Raw genomic sequence first — 23,496 nt, forward strand, 5'->3', positions numbered from 1 at the left:
TTCTGCGCCTGCGCACGGCAGTCCGCCCCGCCCCTCACCCGTTAGCCGCGCCGGCCAGGTCTGGACATGGTGCTCTCTGAGCTGGCCGTGCGCCTCAACTGCGCCGAGTATAAGAACTGGGTGAAGGCGGGCCACTGTCTGTTGCTGCTGCGCGGCTGTTTGCAGGGCTTCGTCGGCCGCGAGGTGCTCGCCTTCCACAGCAGGTTGCTCGCCGCCGCCCCCCGCCTGGGCCCCCGCGCCGCCTGCAGCGGCGGCTGGCGGTGCAGCCCTCGCGCCCGCCAGGTGAGCACCTGGCCCGTGGCCTTGACCGTCGCCCCTCACCCCGTCCCCTTCCCCGGGAGCAGTGTCTCGTGCCTTCCCCGGAGCCGAACCGACCGCGTTACCCGAGGCTCCGAAGCCCGGAGCCGCCCCTCCCTCCCGGGCCCCTCCTCACCGCCGCCCCCTGTAGTTTCAGCCTCAGTGTCAGGTGTGCGCAGAGTGGAAACGGGAGATTTTGAAACATCACACCAACAGAAATGGAGACGTCCACTGGGGAAACTGCCGGCCGGCCCTCTGGCCGGTCGACGCCTGGGAGGTGGCCAAGGTAAGCACCTGCGGTCGGGAGGGTAGGAGGAGTTGGCCTACCAGGTAAGCGTTACCTGGAGCCCGGGGCTTCTGTCCGGTCTCTGTGGGCGCTGAAGCCTCACCAGCGGATGCAGACAGAGAGAGATTGGGTTTTTGATCTAGTGTCTGGATGGTTCAGGGCTGTTACATCGGACCCAGCGCAGCTTGGTGAAGTAGAAGATTTCAACAGGTGTGGCTGGGGCAAGGTGTGGAGCGAGTATCCTGGGCACAGAGGGAAGAGCAGGCAAGGCGTTTATGAGAGTGGACTTCCTGAATGGCTCGTTTTGTCTGTAGGGTGCCATGAAGATGGCAGAATAAGGCAAAGAAAGTTGGGGCAAAGATAGAAAGGACCGTAAGTGCGCAGCTAAAGCATAAAACTTTGGGGAGGCGGGGTGGGGTAGGCAGCAAGATAGAAGGGGGGGTTATTAGGCCTGTTTTCAGGCCTTGGCGCTGTGACTCACTAGCTGGGCAGATGGAGGAATTTTTTTGACTTTTTGGTATTTGCCAGAAGCCCAGTAGGGGGTGGGAGGGACCTGTCGAAGTCACCTGCGGACCTGCATTCACCTTTGGAGGTGCCTGGGAAGCCGGACTCAGAAGCCCCACGCAGCTGCTGCTGTGCAGCCCTGGGCCAGCCTCTGTTCCCTAACCTCAAAAATGAGGAAATTGGACTATATCGGTGACCCCCAGACTTTTGGCTATCACGGAGCAGTCGCACCCTCTTCCTCTCTCTCTCTTTTTTTGTTGCTGCCATAGACTTGCCAGCTTCCACTTTTACCTAGAGAGGAAGACTTAAAACTCTACCTTTTACTGGTGTAGAATGAAGGTCCCTCAGCTGTTGCTTTCATGCCCTCAGAATCCACTTGAAGCCCTTACCTCCTGTTTCTGCCACTCTTTCCCCTTACCATTGCTGTCAACCGCAGACTTAGTCCAACCGCATATTCTTAGTTACCTTTCCAACCCCATCTTCTCAGTTTCCGGACTTCCCGCTTGAGCATCCTCTGATTTCATCCACCTTAGCCTCCCACTTGCAGGCTCATATCTGGGGCCGTGTCAGCCAGGGAGCTGTGGTGTCCAGCAGCCTCCTTACTCCTAGCACACTTGTTAACATCTCCGGCCCCAGGCTTAGCCCCTTGTCCCTATACAATGTTCACAACTCTGAGGTTTCCCCTGCTTTCCCAGTCCCCAGCAGCCTTGGCCCTCCCCACGTCCTTTGTCTCCTCGGCTAGCCCAGATTCCATGGTCCATCATTCTGTTTAGTCCTTTGCAGTTTTCTCTGCCTTTATTCTCCTTTCTCTGCACTGGCCAGGCCCCAACTCCAGCCTTCATCATGTACTTCAGTACATGTACATCATGTACTTCATCATGTACTTCAGCTTGGAGGGAGCTGATCAATTTCACTTTTAGTTCTTAATCACCAGCCACCCCCCCACCCCCCCCCCCACCCCCGCCCCGCAACCCCTGCCGTCTAGCTCTGTCTCTCCATAGGCTGCTGTTTCCCGGAGACAACTGTTACTGCCTTTCCCTCCACCCTCGATCCCAGCTTCTAATTTTGCTCTCACTTCCTGGAGTTCACGGATAGCCGCAGATATGCGCTTCCTCGTCTTTTTACCAGACTTACCAACCTACCTCCATGTGCACCATCTTCTTCCTTCTGCTCCAAAGGAGGAAGGGCATCTCTCCTCTTACCGCCCTGTCCCTCCACTTGAGTGTTGGACCTTATCCTCTCCCACCTGCCCAAGGACTTTGAGTCTCCAGTTATCTACTCTTCTGACCTGCCAGCTTACTCCCATCACTGTACAAATAGTCTTAGTATTGCCTTGGTTTATTCAGTTTTTTAAAAGAAAAGAGACTAAATGTAGAGTTACTATATGACTTAGCAGTGCCATTCTTAGGTACGTACCCAGTGAAATTGAAACATACAGCTGCCCAAAAACCTGTGCACAGACATTCACAGAAGTAGTACTATACACACCAGCCAAGAGGTTGAAACAACACAAATGTCTATCAACTGATGAATGGGTAAGCGAAATGTGGTCTGTCCAGACAATGGAATGTTATTTAGCCATAAAAAGAAATTAAGTATTTGTAACATAAAGATACTAATGGGGGGGGGGATGAAGTACTGATACATGCTATATCATTTCTTGAACCTTGAAAACATGCTAAGTGGAAGAAGCCAGTCATATAGTGTATGATTCCGTTTATATGCAATGTCCAGAATAGGCAAATCTATAGAGGCAGACAGTAGACTAGTGTTGCCAGGGCCTGGAGGAGAAGAGGGGGCAATAGTTAATGGGTAGAGGTTTTCTTTTGGGGGGTGATGAAAATGTCCTAAAATCGACTGTGGCAATGGTTGCACGACTTTAAATATACTAAAAACCAATGAACTGTAAATGCTTAATTTTTTTTAGTGAGGTGTAGTTAGTTTCAAGCATACAACATAAAGATTTGATATATGTTTTGTGAAATGGTTATCATAAGTCTAGTTAACATCCATTACCATGTGTGGTTACAGTCTTTTTTTTCTTCTGATGCAAACTTTTAAGACCTCCTCTCTTAGCAACTTTCAAATACTACATCCCCAGGACTTACTTATTTTAAGACTGGAAGTTGGTAACTTTTGCTTAACCCATTTTGCCCCCTTCCTCCACCCTCCCCCACCTCTGGCAACCACCAGTCTCTTCTCTGCATCAATGAGCTTGGGTTTGGGGGTTTATTTTAGGTTCCAGATATAAGTGAGATCATATGGTATTTGTCTTTCTGTGGCATTTCATTTAGCATAATGCCCTCACAGTCCATCCATGTCATTGCAAAGAGCTGTATACTTTTAAATGTTTGAATTATATAGTATATGAATTACATCTTAGTAAAGCTGTTTTTTAAAAAAAAATTGAATAAACACTTGGAAAATAAACTGTAGAAAGAAATGAAAGCTCCCCTTATCCATTCCCTCCTGCTGTCTCCCCATTTCTCTAACTGCCTCCCATATGTATTCCCAGTAGAACTTCTCAAAAAGTGTGTTATGCCTAATTCTCTTTTCCCCCAGTCCCATTGACTCTTGAACCCACCACCCCCTGGCTTCCGCCGCCCCTGCCCCTCCACTGCATCTGTCTTGTCAGGGGCACACATGACCTTCAGTTCTCCAGCCTCATCCTTCCGACCTCTCAGACATTCAGCACTGCCACGCCGCCGGCCACTCCTCTTCTTGAAACAGTCACGGCCTTGAGACATATTCCTCTCCAGGTATCCTCCTGTCCCCCCAACTCCTCCTCCTCAGGCTCCTTCTGAGTGTCGGTTGGCCTTCCTTGGACCTCTTCTGTCCCCTGCTTCTCCTCCCCTGGTGGATATTGCTCAGGCCCGTGGAGTGAGATATTAAATACTACATTGCTGCTGACAGAACAGCTCTGTGCCCTCTTCTGTGCTCCGGAAGCCCATCTCTGCTACATGACTGTTTCACTTCCTCACTTCCTGGGCACTTTGTCTTCTCAAGCTGGACTCTTCATCTCCCCTTCCCAGGCTGTCCCCATGCCCCACCACCAACCACCTACAATCATTCTTGCTTCATCTCTTCCCCCCTCCCTCTTATTTGTACTTGCAGATTCTTTTTGGACTCCTCCTCACCCTCTCTAGGTCACGGCTCTCGACCCCTTCTCCTGCCAGCCTCCCACCTGGCTGCCTCTGCTGTTCTGCTCACCCTTGATGGAGGATGTGCAGTCTTCATGTGGGAATTAGATCACTTTCTTCCCTTGCCCCAAATCCTTGGATGGCTTCCTGATGTCCTTAGAATAAACTCCAGACTCCATGTCAAGGCCAGTAAGGCCCAGCATGTTCTGGCCCCTGTTTATTTCTCCAACCTCTTCTCCTACTACTCAGTGAAGAGACAGAAGGGGGTCCATGCATGCATGCTAAATCATGTCTGACTCTTTAGGAACCCGTGGACTGTAGCCCACCAGGCTCCTCTGTCCATGGGATTCTCTAGGCAAGAATATTGGAGTGGGTTGCCATGCCCTCCTCTGGGGGATCTTCCCAACCCAGGGATCGAACCCGGGTCTCTTATGTCTCCCGCATTGGTAGGCAGGTTCTTTAGCAGTGTGCTACCCGGGAAGCCCTTCAGGAGTGGACAGTGAGAAACAATCAGGTGTGTTTCTCACCCTGTGCCTGTCTCATTTGGAAGGCAGCAGTGGTCAATGCCATTTTAAGAAACAGATGTCAGCAGCAAGGAGGCAGGGGAGCCTCCTCATTGGCTTCTGGTTCTGAAGAACAGAAGAAGTACTAGAATAAAACCTTCATGTGGAGAGACGGTTTCCTTTGGTGAGAAAATGCCAGACTGGACATACCTTGTAAGAGGCAAGAGAAACTGCCTGGTTTTGAGTCAACTAAGGCCCCCTCTCACTTTGGATGGTCCTCCCAGCCACGTTTCTTTTCTTTGTTTCCTCTCCATTTCATCATTTCTTCAAATTAATTGACCTGTGATACGTTAAGTTTTTGTTTAACATTTGCAGCATCCATAATCAACTTCTTTCCGTGGGTTGGGACATGTTAAGATAGAGACAGTAACGGGGGCTTCCCTGGTGGCTAAGATGGTAAAGAATCCACCTGCAGTGCAGGAGATGTGGGAGACATGAGTTCGATCCCTGGGTCGGAAAGATATCCTGGAGACTTCCATGGACAGAGGAGCCTAGAGGGCTATAGTCCATTACAGTCTAGGGGGTCGCAGAGTCGGACACAACTGAGCAACTAACAGTTTGACTTTCATGTAGTGTACAGTATACAAATTCTCAGTCATGTGAGGCCAGGATGTGTCATTCAACCACTATCAGGAGCAGAGCCCTGACTCTCCTTGCAGGGCGTTGGCCCCTGCCACGTGCTTTTCTCAAAATAGTACCCCAGGCAGCACCATAGGAAGTGGCTGGTTGCCTGCCTCCAGAAACGTGTTTGTAGTTAAGGGAGCAGGTCTCTTTATTTAGAGTTCTTTTTGCGCGTCATTTTTCATGTGTCATCACTTTTAGTCCCTTAGCAGGAATGTACTCTTGAGCTTTGTGGCTTGGTAAAGTTGGTGCATTCAGACATAAATTTGGAAACATTTCAGGAGAGAAATATACCCAAGCCTTGTTAAAACACCATTTTGGGGGTCCACACCATAAAATCCTACCAAAGGCAAGATCATGCTAGAATGAGGCCATTCTGTTGTATCTAGTATCTCACACCCTGGGACTCCATCTGTAATGCCTGTGTAGGTTCTGCTCACCTTGTACCATCAGCATAGTAAATGCCAACATGTGTGGCCTGTATATTCTCATGTGCCGGGCACCATGCAAGTGCTTTACCCGCATTGACTCATTTAATTCTCGAAACATCCTTCAAGGTAGATGAGGACAGTTATCCCCCGTTTACTGATGAGGGATCTGAGGATAGATAACTAGCCCAAGGTCACACAGTGGACAGGTGGCAGAAGAGGGTTTTGCAGCCAAGCTCTGTCGCATTCCAAAGCCCAAACTCTTCACATTCTACCACCATACTGAACTTTCACTTTGGAGCAACTATTAGTTTCAAATCATCTTAACAACTCAGCCACTGAAACTTAAGGGGGAAAAAAAGGCTGCTTTCTACCCCTTTCTTTCTTGGCGTGCTCAGTCCTGTCTGACTCTTTGCACCCCGCTATGGGCTGTAGCCCACCAGGCTCTTCTGTCCATGGGAATTCTCCAGGCAAGAACACTGGAGTGGGTAACCGTTCTCTTCTCCAGGGGAATCTTCCCAACGCAGGGTTCGAAGCCCAGTCTCCTGCTTTGCAGGCAGATTCTTTTACCACTGAGCCACCGGGGAAGCCTGCTTCCTACCCCTGCCTCCTGCTTATATGCCATTAAGAAAGGACAGTTAGGTCAGGTGTGGAAGTGTCTCTACTAGCAGGTGGGCAGATAAAGCAGCTCTTCAATTACTGCTCTGGGCTGAGGCTTGGCTGCCACACTGTTTCCCAACTTGCATTGTGGACTCATGAGGCTCTAATTTAACCTCAACAAGAGAGTTTCAGTCGTCCTTGGGGGAACAGGCAGATAACATTTTTGTCCCACCAGCCCCGTGTAGATAGATGTCTGTTTGGCTTGGAGGAGACTCATGAGCCTCTTGGGCCTCCCCTGCTGCAGGCCTTCATGCCCCGAGGACAGGCAGACAAAACAGGACCCAAGGAATGTGACGCGGTTGCTCTTCTGAATCTCATCAACTCCTGCGATCACTTCGTGGTTGATCGAAGAAAAGTCACAGAGGTAAGAACCCTCAGATTGCCAAGCAGATGTTGCCAAGCAGGAACCACACCCTGTGTTGCTAAAGCAGCCACATGGGTGGAGCTCACAGTCCTTTCCCCAGACAGTGGTGCACAGAGGAGTTAGACTTAGGTCCACCGTTGGCATCGCTGAGCAGGTGAGCAGCACTCACGTCACATGTGCCTGCTGTGATGTCCGAAACCCCTGTGTAAAAGCAGGCAGGGGACTGTCCTTTCAGCTCTCCCTGATTGAACTTTCCCAAGTTGTTAAACAACAACTTGCTGTTGTACTGTGTGTTGCTAAACCAGCAAACCTCAAATTTCTTTTCCCTATTCTGTCATAAACTGAGGCAAAGTAATTTTCCATATTGAAAAAACAAATACAGAGCAATGCATCATTCTCTGCATTGGATGCCAGCATCTGAGTCCTGCCCTTCTCAATCTCATTGGCTAACAGTTGCAAGACCAAGTTGAAAGTGAAAGTGTTAGTCATCCAGTCGTGTCTGACTCTTTGCGACCCTATGGACTGTAGCCCTCCAGGCTCCTCTGTCCATGGAATTTCCCAGGCAATACTGGAGTGGATAGCCATTACCTTCTCCAGGGGATCTTCCCGACCCAGGGATTGAACCTGGGTCTCCCAAATTGCAGGCAGGTTTTTTGCCATCTGAGCCACCAGGGAAGCGTGAACAGTTGCAAGACCAAGCTGAAGTGAAATGAAGTCGCTCAGTCGTATCCGACTCTCTGCGACCCCGTGGACTCACCAGGCTCCTCTGTTCATGGGATTCTCCAGGCAAGAACACTGGAGTGGGTTGCCATTTCCTTCTCCAGGGGATCTTCCCGACCCAGGAATCAAACCCAGGTCTCCCACATTGCAGGCAGATGCTTTAACCTCTGAGCCACCAGGGAAGCCCCAAAACCAAGTTACCTTGACCTAAAGAAAACATAAACATTAGTGGATAAACAGTGTCAGAACAGATCACTGTGCTTGTCAGACATCCTCTGGGAGATTTCAGCTATCTCTGTTTCACCAGAGGACAGTTCTGGTGCATTTGTTACTGTGAGGATCATTAAGAAGTACATATGGCACACACAGATTATTCATAATATGTGCAGAAACATATGTATATTTTGCTAGCATGCCAGCAGCCAAAGGGACTGAGAGTCCTTTACCATCAGCAAAGACAAAAACTATCACAATACAAAACTGACTCCTTTGATAGCTTTTCATCAAGAATGTGGAAAACTGGGCAGGAATTATATATTAATATTAAAAGATTTTTGCATTGTCTGCTTCAGCCTTTGGGTATTCTCAGAGCCAGTAGCCAATACTCTTGCTCTTTGGCAGGTTTTTTAAAAAAAATATGTGTTTATTTTTGGCTCTGCTGGGCTTTCGTTGCTGTGTGGGCTTTTCTCTCGTTGCAACAAGCAGGGGCTCCTCTCTAGTTACAGTGTGCGGGGTTCTCACTGTGGTGGCCTCTCATTGTGGAGTGTGGGCTCTGGGGCTTCAGTAGTTGTGGTGCATGGGTTCAGCTCATGGGATCCAGAATGCAGGGTCAGTAGTTGTAGGGCATGGGCTCAGCTGCCCATGCCCATCCCCATGGAGGCATGTGGGATGGAACCAGTGTCCCCTGCATTGCAAGGCTCATTCTTAACCACAGAACCACTACAGAAACCCTGGCAGGTGTTTTTTTTTTTCCATTTATTTTTATTAGTTGGAGGCTAATTACTTTACAATTTTGTAGTGTTTTTAAGTTAGGGCATTTGGAGGATTGTATAAGAGAGATTCACCCAAGAGCTCAAGGACTCGGGACAGCTGTACACTTGTTTATATTTCTTACCTTGATTAATTTAGTCTTCAAATGGCAGGGGGTTGAATAAGCCTTGGCAACACCTGCAGGCCACACACTTGTGGATTTTAGAACGAACAAGGCCTTTCTGTGATTTTTCTCTGGAGCTCCAAAATCTCAGTGTACCCCACTGTTGGATTTTGAAGGTTTTTCTCTCTTTTTTTGGTCTTTCTGTAGGTGATTAAGTGTCGTAACGAGATCATGCACTCTTCAGAGATGAAAGTATCTTCTGTATGGCTACGAGATTTTCAGATGAAGATCCAAAATTTTCTAAATGAATTCAAGAATATCCCGGAGATTGTGGCGGTATACTCTCAAATAGAACAGGTAAAAATTACATTTAGCAGTTCTGGCATAAAGAACTAAGGGGAGGTAAAAGGAACCACAGTCACTTATTTATTTATTTTCCTTAATATATGTATTTTATTGAAGTATAGTTGATGTACAATGTTTCAGGTGCACAGCAAGGTGATTCAGTTATACATATATATGTATATTATACTGTACTATACAGTAGACCTTTGTTACTTGTTGCATATCTATTTTTTAAATTAGAAATCTAGCATTCTATTCATACTAAGTCAAACAAGTGGAATCAAAATGTCTTTAAATTTTTTAGTTAGGCAAAAATTCATAAGTTTTCTTAAAATATATATATTATACATATTATTTATATATATGTATACCAAAGCTTGAGAAAGAACATAAAAAAAAAGACATGGAAAAATTGGAAAAGATAAACTAAGTGAAATGGGAGTACTGAATATGAAATAGAAAAAGTGAAACAAGCTAGATAAAAGTGAAAGATCATCATATAGTACAATTCACAGTCACTTATTTAGAATTTAAAGCTTATTAGATTTAAACAAAATTTTAGAATGTAAGCAGAGAGCACCATGTTGACATGAAGTCAGAATTGTGATTCATCTGAGCAGCTTTTCTGTGGTCATGGGATGATATTAGAATGGATCCAGTCGACAATGTTTAATTATAAATTCTTCCCTGGTAGGTCAGCTGGTAAAGCATCCGCCTGCAATGCAGACCCTGATTTGATTCCTAGGTCGGGAAAATCCCCTGGAGAAGGGATAGGCTACCCACTCCAGTATTCTTGGGCTTCCCTGATAGCTCAGACGGTAAAGAATCCTCCTGCAGTGCAGGAGACCTGGATTCGATTCCTGGGTTGGGAAGATCCCCTGGAGAAGAGAACGGCTACCCACTCCAGTATTCTGGCCTGGAGAATTCCATGGACTGTATAGTCCATGGGGTCGCAAAAAGTTGGACATGACTGAGCGACTTTCACTTTCACTTTTATGTAACCCAGTGGAATATCCTTTTTTTTTTTGAATATATTTTCCATTCAGTTCATCTATTTGTTTGGTAACCCAACAGCTGTTGACATCTGACTGGGCTGTTTACATCCCTGAGGAAGATCAGCGAGATGGGTGTGACAAAGGAGTTTACCTGAGTGAGAGCCAAGTAAACGAGATAGAAAAGGAATTACTAAAGGAAAAACTTCAAGATCTCTATCTTCAAGTACAAGAACAAGAGGTGTTGCCTGAAGAGGTAAAAAGAATTTTTTTGAAAAAGCACTATATCGTCTGTGTGAGTAAACGAAGCAAAGGCCCCAGGAAGGAAGAGTAGCTCATTTTAACTTGTCACCAGTTATGTTTCTGATTGAAAAGTCAAATAATTTCCAGACATGAATATTCTTTTGGCATAAAATACTGGTACCCTTAAATATTTTCACTCGGTCAGCAAACATTTGGATGCCTAGTATGTGCAACTGAGTGGAAAACCACAGGAAAGGTGACCATGGAATCCTGAGCCTCAGGCTCTGGGGAGTATCGCCAGGTCAAGGTGGGGAGAAGGGGTTGCAAAACCAGCTTTGCTGAGAGATGCTGTGGTGGTGGTGGTGGTTCAGTTGCTCAGTCGTGTCCGACTGTTTGCAGCCCCATGGACTGTAGCCAGGCGTCTCTGTCCGTCACTGGGACTAAGAATCAAATCAGAGTTTGGAAAATTGGCAAGAGCAGAAGGGCGTTCTTGGCAGAAGAAACAGCACTTGCCAAGTCATGAAAGACTAGCCTGGGCCGGACAGTGACGAGGCGAGTGTAGGAGGGAGGTGTGGTCAGGTGTGAGGGTGGTCTGGCAAGTCAGAGCCACATTTTGAAAGGTTTTCTGTGCCGCACTAAGAGGTTTGGACCTTATTCCCCCAAAGCAGTTGGCAGCCAACAGAGGTTTTAAAGCAAGAGAGAGTAAATGAAATAGATTAGATAATGGCTTTTGCAGAGTGAAGTCTTAGGGCAATCAGAGGTTGAAGACAAGCCAGGAGGCTCTTGCAGTTGTGTGAGGATGAGAGAAAAAGGACATAAGCTAGAAGTGTGCAGGAGGCAGGAGCCAAGTTCTGGAGGCACTGCCGGGCAAAGCTGATGGCTTATAGTTGCCAGTGAGATTTCTTGGACCCAGCAGGAGGTGGCAAAGGTTAAAGAATCAACAAGGGTTCTAGCTCTGGACACTGCAGGCTAATGAGGGTCTCAAGTACAGGAGCTAGGAATCTCCTTTGTTACAGGCAAGGTATTAAAAAAAATTAACAATAATAGAATTATATTGTTGTAAGGTTTAGAAATAGCCTGCTGGATTAGAATTCCAGATTCCCAGGAGATCTTGGACAGATCATTTTATCTGTCCATTCCACCTTGTCCAAGGAAAGTAGTTTTGCTGATTACCTCGTTAAACACAACATGTTCTATTTATTTTTTTAATAGGCTGATTTTGAACTTTACTTTTTTTTTTAACTTGTTTATTTTGTGTTGGAATATAGCTAATTAACAATGTTACGATAGTTTCAGGCGAACAGCAGAGGGACTCAGCCATACACATACATGTATCTGTTCTCCCCCGAGTGCTTCTCAGGTGGTTCTAGTGGTAAAGATCCCGCCTGCCAATGTGGGAAACAGAGACGCAGGTTCAATCCCTGGGTCAGGAAGATCCCCTAGAGAAGGGCATGGCAACCCACTCCAGTATTCTTGCCTGGAGAATCCCATGGATAGAGGAGCCTGGCGGGCTACAGTCAGTGGGGTCATAAAGAGTCGGATGTGACTAAAGTGACAGCACGCACGCATTGTCCCCCAAACTCCCCTCCCATCCAGGCTGTCGTATAAAACACAGCATGTTTTAATACAAAGTGTGTACTTCCTTTTTGAGGCCATGCTCCATACAGGTCCATGTGCCTTTGTTAAGGCGTCCGACCTTGACCCAGGTGTTTCACTCAGCTTGATGGGCTCCTTTGGCACAGGGACTGGATACCTCTGGTTTGGGGGCACACCCACCATGGCACACAATAGGTATTTAAGATGGTGAATAAGACTGTTACATCTATTTTCTAAATCCATCTGTTTCATCTGGCTTTATTTGAAAATGTCATTAGAACTAACCCCCAAAGTTGGCCAACAGACGAAAACCAGGGGCTCAGGCTCATGGACCCCAAAGTCATCAGAAATGCTGTCTTCTTCCTTGAGGGAGCTGCAGTTCTTTTGCTGTTTGTGTAACAAAGAGCAAAATGCATCAGTAGCAATACACTGAAACCAGGAGTCTCTGCCAGTTGAGAGTGGGAAGGGACCCTGGCAATCTGCTGCTTTACCACAACCCTGAGGAGCAAGTGCTGCGGGGTGAGAGGCCTCAGGGCCGGGGCGTGAGGGCTGGCCCAGGGGTCTCCCCACTCTGACCCTGAGCCTGCCTTCCCACATGCCACGCAGTGGTTATCCTGTCTCCTGTCGTGTCATCGAGGAGCTAGCAATTGGAAATTTTGACCCCTCATTATCTCCATTTCACAGAGAGGAAATTGGGGTTAATTGACTTGTCCTCTGGGTCCCAAAGTCTCTAGATAGGGGTGATAAATTCTCATTTTTCATGCTTTCTGTTCAGTAGACCGTGGCATTTCTTTTGATATTTCAATTGATCAGAATGTAAGTTTGGCTTGATTGGCACATTATCTCGGAAGCTGTAGGTTGTCTATCCACGATGCATGGAATGGACCTCTTTTGAAATGTTAGCACTATGTATGATTATTCACGTTCTTTCAGGTTAGTCTCCAAAGTCAGAGGATTTGATAAACCAAATTTCAGTGACTGTAAAACACTGTGAATTGCACGACACATTACTAATTCAGTTACTTTCAAAGAAAAAAAATGCTGCTCATTTACTGTAAGATACATGGTGGGCTTCCCAGGTGGCGCTAGTGGTAAAGAACCCACCTGCCAATGCAGGAGACATAGAGACACGGATTCGATCCCTGGGTCAGGAAGACCCCTGGAGCAGGCCATGGCAACCCACTGCAGTATTCTTGCCTAGAGAATCCCATGGACAGAGGAGTCCAGAGGGCTGTAGTCCATAGGGTTGCAAAGGGTTGGACATAACTGAAGCAACTTAGCGCGCAAGCATGTGCTATGAATGGTAAAGTGCAATCTCATTTGAGATGTTAAAATATGAGAAAACGTGCAAGGAAGTGAATCAGCTCTATGTATATATATCTGCTGTCCCTCTTGAGCCTCCCTCCCACCCCCACTCTCCCTTCCCACCCCTCTGGGTCATCACAGAGCACCAAGCTGAGCTCCATGTGCTATATAGCAGCTTCCCACTAGCCATCTGTTTTACACACGGTAGTGTATATATGTCAGTCCTACTCTCCTAATTCATCTTACCTCCCCTTACCCCTCTGTGTCCACGTGTCTGTTCTTTAAAATCATTACTGATTTTTTAAATCCTGGTTGGGGAGCCACTTTCATAGGGAAGCTTGGGGAGAAAGGACAGCGACCGAATGCAGTCGAGGCAGGTGGGGAAAGGATGTAATTGACACTCCATTCGTTAAAGTCCAGATTTAGTTCATGAGTGAGTGCTGACTGTGTGCCAGGCACAGTTCTAGAAGCTTGACGTGCATCAGTGAACAAAACAAAGGTCCCCTTGGGAGAGACAGATGGTAAACAGTCCATGTAATAAGTAATGATGAGGCATTTAGAAAGAGGAGAAGTACTGTGGGGAGCAGAGTGTGGGGATCAGGAGTGGCCGAATGGGGACAGGTGTTGGGCTGTGATAGGTGGCACATCTGGAGGAGGAGCATTCAGGCCGAGGGCAGGGCGATATGAGCAGCGTGGGGGGAGTGTGGTAGGAGCAGATAGAAGGGAAGCCTTGTGAGCAATGCTGCAGAACAATAAAAGGAGCACACTGGCCGCCATGTAGAGGATGCGGGGCCGGGGACCAAAGATGGAACTAGGGAGATGTTAGGAGGCTGCCACAGTTACCTGGTCAGAGAGGTGGTAGTTCGGGCCAGGGTGGAAGGGTGAAGAGTAGAGGCGATGAGAAGGGGGAGCACACATGGCGTGTGAGAGAGGGAAAGGCGTCAAAGACAAGTGCAAGGGTTTTGGCTTAAATGCTGAGAGTATGGATGTACTTACTAACCATCTTTGGCCTAGAATAGTGCCTATCAGGCACATAGTAGACTCAGAATTGTTGTTCGGTCACACAGTCATGTGCGACTCTTTGCGACCCCTTGAACTGCAGCACGCCAGGCTTCCCTGTCTTTCACTGTCTCCTGGAGTTTGCTTAGATTCATGTCCATTGAGTTGATGATGCCATCCAACCGTCTCATCCTCTGTCACCCCCTTCTCCTTCTTCCCTCATTCTTTCCCACTATCAGGGTCCTCTTCGAAGAGTCAGCTCTTCGCATCAGGTGGCCAAAGTATTGGAGTTTCAGCTTCCACACCAGTCCTTCTAATGAATATTCAGAATTGATTTCCTTTAGGATTGACTGGTTTGATCTCCTTAAAGTCCAAGGGACTTTCAAGAGTCTACTCCAGCACAATTCACAAGCATTAATTCTTTGGCATTGAGCCTTCTTTATGGTCCACCTCTCACTTTCGTACATGACTGCTGGAAAAACCATAACTTTGTATGGATCTTCGTTGGCAAAGTGGTATCTCCACTTTTTAATAACACTGTCTAGGTTTGTCATAGCTTTTCTTCCAAGGAGCAAGCATCTTTTAATTCCATGGCTACAGTCACTGTCCGCAGTGATTTTGGAGTCCAGAAAAATATGATCTGTCACTGCTTCCACTTTTTCCCCATCTGTTTGCCATGAAGTGATGGGACTGGATCCATGATCTTAGTTTTTTCAATGTTGAGTTTTAAGCCAGCTTTTTCACTCTCTTCTTTCACACTCATCAAGAGGCTCTTTAGTTCCTCTTCGCTTTCTGCCATTACAGTGGTATCATCTACATAACTGAGGTTGTTGATAATTCTCCTTGGCAGTCTTCATTCCAGCTTCTGAGTCATCTGTTTAACTCTCACGATGCTTTTGTTAAATGATTGTCAGAAGGAAGGAATGTACCAGATGTAGTGCTATGTGCTTTTAGTAGATTATATCTAACCCTTGCAAGAATCCTGGTTGCCATATGTATGGTCATCCTATATTTGCGTATATGGAAATAAGCTCAGAGAGGTCAATTCTTGCTAGTCACACAGCTAGTTAAGTGACAGAGCTGGGTTTCAATACCCAAGTCTATCCAACTGCATTCCATAACTTTTCTAGGACTTAGTTTTTCCATCTTTACTTCCTCTTCCCACTTAAGGTGCACAAGACTTCCCCATTCTTAATAATTAAAAAAAAAAAACTCCTTTTGACTCTTTATCTTCCCCCCAAGCTAAAATAATCATCGCTTTTAAGCACATTTCAAGAGCAGAGAGGGTCAGGAGGTGACAGCACAAAGGATCATAGCTCTCAGGACATCAAATGAAAAGGTCTTTGGGGAGGGAGGACCCCAGTCCATCTTCGTGCACAGACCAGGCCGGCATGGTCTCAGGCGTCTGACGGGAATGCTGTAATGGGAAGGACCCTGGGCTGCATCTAGAACGCCTGGCACAGGCAATAAGCGCTAACAGTGCAGTACCCACAGTGACTAATGTCCACTGTGAATAATGTTATTGATATAAGCTTCATTGCACATCTTTATGGTTTCCAAATTTATTGTTTAAGGGGCTTCCCTGGTGGCTCACTTGGTAAAGAATCCTCCTGCAACGTGGGGGACCCCGATTCCATTCCTGAGTCAGGAAGATGCCCTGGAGGGGAGGGCATGTCAACCCATTCCAGTATTCTTCCGTGGAGAATTCCCAAGGACAGAGGAGCCTGGCCAGCTGCAGTCCATGGGGTCGCAAAGAGTCAGACATGACTGAGTGACTAAGCACCACACACATCTTTCAGGCAGGGCTTTCCAGGTGACTCAGTGGTAAAGAATCCACCTGCCAAGCAGGAGAGGCAGGTTTGATCCCTGGGTCAGAAAGATATGCTGGAGGAGGAAATGGCAACCCACTCCAGTATTCTTGCCTGGGAAATCCCATGGACAGAGGAGCCTGGTGGGCTACAGTCCATAGGGTCACGAAGAGTTGGACACAACTTAGCGACTAACCAACAATAGCAACAACAGTCTTTCAGGGGCTGTAGGCTTGTTTCTAGCCATGTAATAAACAGTTCCAGCTAGGACTTCCTGGTGGTTCAGTGGTTAAGACTCTGTGCTTCCACTGCAGGGGCTCGAGTTCGTTCCCTGGTCAGGGAACTGAGATCACATATGCATGGCCAAAAAATAAAAACAAATTGGAAAAAACAAAAAGAAAACCAACCCAGCTCCAGCTGAAGGGAACATCCCCATCTACTTAGTAACCTACCTGAAGACCTCAGCGTTTCTCCCTGTTCATCCTGGCCACAAGTCCCTTCCCGTCTTCCCCTCCCTCCCATCTCTGGCAGCTATTATTCTGCATCTGACTGTCCCATTCTCTCACGTCACAATAACCTGGTGCCTGCTTGGGTTCTCCTCCTCCAGCACCAGAATCAATTGTGTACATCTCTAAAATTTAAGAACCACGACTCTGCTAGGAGTAGGGTACTCCATCACTTTTTGATCATCTTGACCTAGTTTGGAATTAGGGGTCCCTTATTTAAAAAAAAATTCACCACACCCCAAAAGGTTAATAACTTTCCTCTTTGTAATAAGCACAGTGACCAGTTGAGGGTATCCTGGGATAAGCTGAGTGAAAACATGTCTGTGGTACTATTCTGAGAGTACACACTTTTATTAAGTTTAAATGTCAAGAAGTATGTTACTGATGGGAGTTTAAATTGCTGTAACCTCTAGAGATGACAGTTTTGGCAAAATCTATTAACATTAAAACAGAAAACTCTATTAATTAAAACTCCATTCTGCTTCTAAAAGCAGATCCTACAAATAACCTGTCACTTTATGCAAAATGACACATGTCCCAGGTTAGTTACTACAGCAGCATTTCTCTTAGCAGAAGGCTTGAAATAATATGTTAAAATATGAAACATCCATAACTAAAAAACTATTCAGACATTAAAAAAATGAGGCCACTCTTTATATTCTGATATAGAAAAAACATCAGTTGAATAACGTCTAATATGCTGCCATTTGTGTTTTTGTAAAATGTGTATGTGCCCATTATATCTCAGTAAACCTGGAATTTTAAAAATGTGTGCACATATATATACATGTGTTCACATGTAAATGCATGGAGTATCTCTGGAAGAGATACAAGAACACTGTGGTCACCTCTAAGAGGAGCTGAATGACTAGGGAAAGGATGTGACAGAGAACCAACTTTTTACCTTGTACCCTGTGTTCATTTTGAATTTTGTACCAGTATATTTACTACTAGTGAATAGGTATGTATATTTTATAAATACTGAATAGTAATAAATGTACATATGTAGACATTTTTAACAGTCATACATGTGTACAAAATTCAAACTGAAAGAGCTGTATATGTGTGAGTGTATACACTTACATGCGTTTGTGTATACATTTGTATATGTGTGTACATACACATATGTGTATGTATGTGTGTATATATTTAATTATAATAAGTGGATACAAAATTCAAAATGAAAGGGCTTCATTTTTTATATACATATATATCATATTTGTGTATATATGTATATGTATGCATATGTATATGTATATATGTACACATATATGTATATGTGTACACATGTATATATGTATGTAAACACACACATATAGGTATATACTTATTCAGGAAGTTTTACAGCAAAAAAAAAAAACTTTAAAAATTTTTTTCTAGGGGACTTCCTATATTTATAGGACATCATCTCATATAGATGCCCAAAAAAGGAAAAAAGATGTTTTTTACCTTGTGGTAAGAACAGTTAAGATTTACTCACTTAGCCATTCCCACCTCTGGTAACTGCAAATCTGATCTCTTTTCATAAGAATTTATTTTTTTGTTTTTGTTTTAGATTCCACATATAAGTGAGATCATGGAGTATTTGTCTCTCTCTGCTTGACTTATTTAACTTATCATAATGCCCTCCAGGTCCATCCGTGTTGTCTCAAATGATAGGATTTCCGTCTTTTTATGGCCAAATAATATTCCATTGTGTATATGTACCACATCTTCTTTATCCATTTGTAAGTTTATGGACACTCACGTTGTTTCCTTGTCTTAGCTATTGTGAATTATGCTGCTATTAACATGTAGATGTAGATATCTCTTCAGCATGATGTTTTCGTTTTCTTCAGATACATTCCCAGAGGTCAAATTTCTAAATCATATGGTAGTTCCTTTTAAATTTTTTGAAGATCCTCCATATTGTTTTCCAAAGTGGCTGTACCAATTTACATTTCTACCAACAGTGCTCATGGTTCCCTTTTCTCCACACCTTCACCAGCATCTGTTATCTCTTTTTGAGGATGACCATTCTAACAGGTGTGAGGTGATACCTCATTGTGGTCTTAACTTGCATTTCGCTGATGATTAATGCTGTTGAGCACCTTTTCATGTACCTGTTGGCCATTTGTATGTTTTCTTTGGGAAGATGCCTGTTCAGGTCCTTTGTCCATTTTTAACTTGGGTAGTTTTTGTGCTATTGAATCATATGAGTTCTTTATATATTTTGGATATAAACTCCTAAAAGCAAAAATTTTTAAGGAGACAAGACAAACATTCGCTTGTGTGGTCCCAAAACCAGCTATTGATAGACACAGGAGCAGGACTCAGTTTTGGAGCTAGTAAGTTTTTCATCTGAATTTCAAGTCTGCTACAAAATTAGCTAAGCTGTGCATTGTATGGCTTCTTCGTACAGATCTTAAACCAACTGGAAGTGGTAAAAGAATTTCTAAGAAACAATGAGGATCTTAGAAATGGTCTGACAGAAGATATGCAGAAGCTAGACAGCCTCCGTCAACAGCATCTAAAACCAGATTCAAAGGAACCTGGGGTACAGACACCTGAAGGGAAGGCCTGAGGTGAGTTTAAACATACGACGTTTAAATAAGGACTCAATGGCCTCATCTCTTTGATGTCTGTTCTCTTAGGTAAGGCCATAGCACACCAAGTCTCATCTGAAGTTTCACTGTGTCCTTATTATTTGAAAGAACACAGAGCTTTGTGCTCTTTCTAATTGGTAGGTCTCACATCTGTGAACTAATTCAAAATAAACTCCCTGCCAGCTTTGGTTAGTCAAGTATACCTGAAGTCATTTGGCTAGTCTGACATGAATCAACTTTATGACAATCAAAAAGCGCTTCAGTCCTAAAATGATAGCAGTGATGCCTTGCTCTTAGCTGTGACGTTAATAATGGCAACTTGTTACTTTTCATAAGAAAACCTCATTAAAGTAATGGTATTCAGTGTTTTACTTTTTTCCCTCATGAAGAAAATTAAATGTTCTCTTCTATTTTAGGTCGACCTTCCACAAAGATCAAGCGTGTTCTGTGAAAGTCACCCAGGCTTCCATCTCAGGCATCCTTTTCTGGCCAAAGGAAAAATTCTCCGGAGTACTCCACTCAAACAAAAAGGGATTTGTGTTCTTTTCCTGGAATTTCTTTCCTTTGACTCTTTGGGAGTTTTTTTTTTTTTTTTTAATATTCACAAGCTTGGTGTTTTTATCTGTACCAACCAAAAAATATTAGATACTCTTGTACCAAACTTGCTATCATCCAGGGTTTCTTTTTTGTGGTTTGTTTTCAGGTTTTGTTTTTCGTTTTGTGTTGCTGTTTAAAAGGTGACATTCTTTTCTGGTCCTAAAACTCTTAACTGCTTCAACAGTAACTAGGCTTGTGTTCGGCCAGGCCTGTTGTGAAAGGCCACGCTGAGTTCTCTGCCCACTGGTACACACACCCTTGCCTTAAAGTCTCAATTATGAGGATGCCCACAGGTGGGCTGTGATGTATTGATGTTGCGATATAAATCCTTCCTTCTTGCCAGCATTTCCAGTTAGTAGAGGACTGTGAGTACCCATTTCTGGTAGCCTGAGACGATAAGACAGAGAGCTGGGCTGAGAATACAGTAACTTGACTGACAGCATAGCAGGAGGGCCCAGGCTGGTATCACAGCTCTTTCTGTTCAGTTATTTCAAGTGCTGAGCACAGGGTGTGGTCCATGGGTGCTCGATGAATATTCCTTAACTGAAGGGTCGGCTGATAGTGTAGAGGTATTCATAGATGTAAATATTCATTACATTGTTAACCAAGCCTGGTCCTTTGTTATGAGATTTAAGAAGGAAATTTGAACATTCTTATGGAAGTTCAAAGACATCATTTTCTTTCAGCAACTTCACAAATTCACTCTGTTCCTCTTACCCCAAAAGTCATCCACTTTCCGCTTTGTCCTATTTGTTTCTTGAACTGCAAACCCCTGTCCTGTTGTGTGCAGTGGCCTGTGGGATCAGCTTTACCCTCACCTTCCCCCACATCTGCTCATTTCCAAAGCCAGTGGGCTTCCCTTGTAGCTTGGCTGGTAAAGAATCTGCCTGCAAAAAAAAAAAAAAAAAAGAATCTGCCTGCAATGCAGGAGACCCTGGTTTGATTCCTGGGTTGGGAAGATCCCCTGGAGAAGGGATAGGCTACCCACTCTAGTATTCTTGGGCTTCCCTGGTAGCTCAGATGGTAAAGAATCCACCTGTAATGCAGGAGACCTGGGTTTGGTCCCTGGGTTGGGAAGATCCCCTGGAGGAGGAAATGGCAACCCACTCCAGTATTCTTGCCTGGAGAATCCCCATGGAAAGAGGAGCCTGGTGGGCTACAGTCCATGGGGTCACGAAGAGTTGGACATGACTGAATGACTAAGCACAAAAGCACAGTGGTGCTGAGCTAGCCCATGTTGCCCCTGGATCTTCAGGGACAGACTTGCCACATTCCCCACTGCCTGGAGAAAGTGCTTCCAGTCGACCCAAGTGAAGCCCTGCTCCTTTGCTTACTCAGCTGCCCATCAAGGATTGGATTTTTAGGGAATGGGGGTGGGGGATATATTTGGTGTATTCTTACATTAAAATGCATTGAATGTAATGGTGTAAAACCTGGATGAATGTTCATATGCCTGTAACTTCCTGCTTTCATCTTTCATGCTACTGTTTGGTCTTTAATCTTGCTTTTTCTTTCTCCCTTCATTTCCTGGAATACCTTTAGAAGACTTCAGTAGTAAAGTTGCAATTTTCTTTCATCTTGCAACCTCCCTCCCCCAACCAAACTAAGAAACTTCATGAAATGTTTCCTAGTTTCTAGATATAAAGTAACAAAACTTGGGATCAAATCAAATCTTGATTCACTAACCAATTTAAGATCTGGTTTCTCACCTTAGGAACTTTGGGTTTTGAATACTTCTGTTTCATTCCTCTTGTATCTATTTCACTTTTCCTTATCTACCAAACAAACATTTAGCAAGTGTCAGCCACATGCCAGGCACTGAAGTAGATGCAAAAGAGAAGATTTGTACAGTATGGACAATGGTACGTGAGCTCTCATCTTATTGGATTTATTGTCTGATCTAATGAATTAAATGAATTCAGGGAATTCCCTTGGTTGTCCAGTGGTTAGGACTCAGTACTTTCACTGCATGAGCCCCAGGTTCAATCCCTGATGTGGGGGACTAAGATCCCGTGACCCATGAGGTGTGACCAGCATTTAATTTAAGAAGACATGCCCAGAGGAGGCTTTAAAGCAAACTGTGTGTGTGCAGGGACATCAACCTTCTGGATCTCTGTACGAGGGCACAGAGCATGCACAGAAGGGTGTTCACAGCAGTCTTGGCAGGCAGCCATGGAGAGAGGACCAGTTAAATAATCACAGCACATCCATGTTGCCGAGAATTGCACGACTGTTAAAAAAGAAGGAGGTAAGGCTGCCATGCTGTGATAGGAAATGATGTCTAAGACATACAGATAGAAAAGCAGAATGTATAACAATGCATTCAGTTCAGTTCAGTCGCTCAGTCGTGTCTGACTCTTTGCGACCCCATGAATCGCAGCACGCCATGTCTCCCTGTCCATCACAAACTCCTGGAGTTTACTCAAACTCATGTCCATCGAGTCGGTGATGCCATCCAGCCAACTCATCATCTGTCGTCCTCTTCTCCTGCCCCCAATCCCTCCCAGCATCAGGGTCTTTTCCAATGAGTCAACTCTTCACATGAGGTGGCCAAAGTATTGGAATTTCAGCTTCAGCCTCAGTCCTTCCAATGAACACCCAGGACTGATCTCCTTTAGGATGGACTGGTTGGATCTCCTTGCAGTCCAAGGGACTCTCAAGAATCTTCTCCAACACCACAGTTCAAAAGCATCAATTTTTCGGCACTCAGCTTTCTTCACAGTCCAACTCTCACATCCAACAAGACCACTGGAAAAACCATAGCCTTGACTAGACGGACCTTTGTTGGCAAAGTAATGTCTCTGCTTTTTAATATACTGTCTAGGTTGGTCATAACTTTCCTTCCAAGGAGTAAGCGTCTTTTAATTTCATGGCTGCAATCACCATCTGCAGTGATTTTGGAGCCCCCAAAAATGTATAGCATGCTATAAAATTATGGCGCTTTCAGCTTTTCCCAAGTTTTTTCCCCAGGTCGCCTCTGCGAAAGGAATTGGGGTCGAATTTGGCTTTTCTGTCCTTGGCACACTCCCATATGAAATTTGAACGACAATATGCACTCCTGTATTTTGAAATTTTTTCATTAAAATTTTGTATTTCAAAATACTAGACATAAACTCAAGCTGTAAGACCTGTGTGTCACATTTGCTGGAATATATTGTGGTCTACATTATTGTGGGTGTCAGCTCCCTCTCCAGGGGCATTTGTGAGTTGTCAGGGTCAGGAGAAGCCCAGGAAGTGGTTTCCTTCCCACACAGCGCTGTTTCATCTCCAGATGCCTTGTTTTGGTCCAGCAATGCGATGTGCACCTGGCCTCTCCCTGGTACATGGTATAAGGTTCATAGTTTTGAAAGAATTAGAGGAGCAAAATGGTTGTAGCATTCAAGTTGCAAGGATAAGGCAGTTCTTTGGATTTTATCTTGGGTTTTGCTGGGAAAGTCAGAGGACCTCAAGAGAAAGATGTTATGTATTAAACTCAATACAAAACCACAATTCTGGGAAATAACCAAAGTGTGTCAGTAAGAAAAACTTTTGGAAAAAGAGCTCTGCCAATTTGGAAAATGTTATTGCTTTATAAAGCAATGATAGAGAACTGTAGACAGTTTTAAGTCAAATTGTCAAGGCCAGAAAGGATTATGTTTGAGAGTTTGGGGGGATTATGAAATGATTATTACCCTAATGATTTGAAGAGTACATTTTTATTAAAGTATTAATCACTTACATGGCTGTAAACACTAATATCCTAGACAACAAAGGGTTGGAGCTCTGAGCTGGGTGGGCGTACTACAAATTAGATCCTGTAAGTGAAGCCTTGCATTAGAATGGAGGCGTAGCAATCTTTGGGATT

The 23,496-nt window shown here is 44.9% G+C and overlaps 1 protein-coding gene across 1 annotated transcript; it reads left to right on the forward strand.

Moving 5' to 3' along the window:
• The first annotated feature begins 19 nt into the window (after positions 1 to 19).
• Positions 20 to 22,765, forward strand: CXHXorf38 (chromosome X CXorf38 homolog). Its single transcript, XM_061135914.1, has 7 exons — positions 20 to 282; positions 449 to 583; positions 6,744 to 6,863; positions 8,884 to 9,033; positions 10,096 to 10,269; positions 18,872 to 19,034; positions 19,472 to 22,765. Exons 1-6 carry the CDS (start codon positions 67 to 69, stop codon positions 19,031 to 19,033), a joined length of 957 nt encoding a protein of 318 aa, XP_060991897.1. The 5' UTR covers positions 20 to 66; the 3' UTR covers position 19,034; positions 19,472 to 22,765.
• Positions 22,766 to 23,496: the final 731 nt, after the last annotated feature.

Source organism: Dama dama, chromosome X, assembly GCF_033118175.1.
Source record: "Dama dama isolate Ldn47 chromosome X, ASM3311817v1, whole genome shotgun sequence".
Taxonomy (NCBI): domain Eukaryota; kingdom Metazoa; phylum Chordata; class Mammalia; order Artiodactyla; family Cervidae; genus Dama; species Dama dama.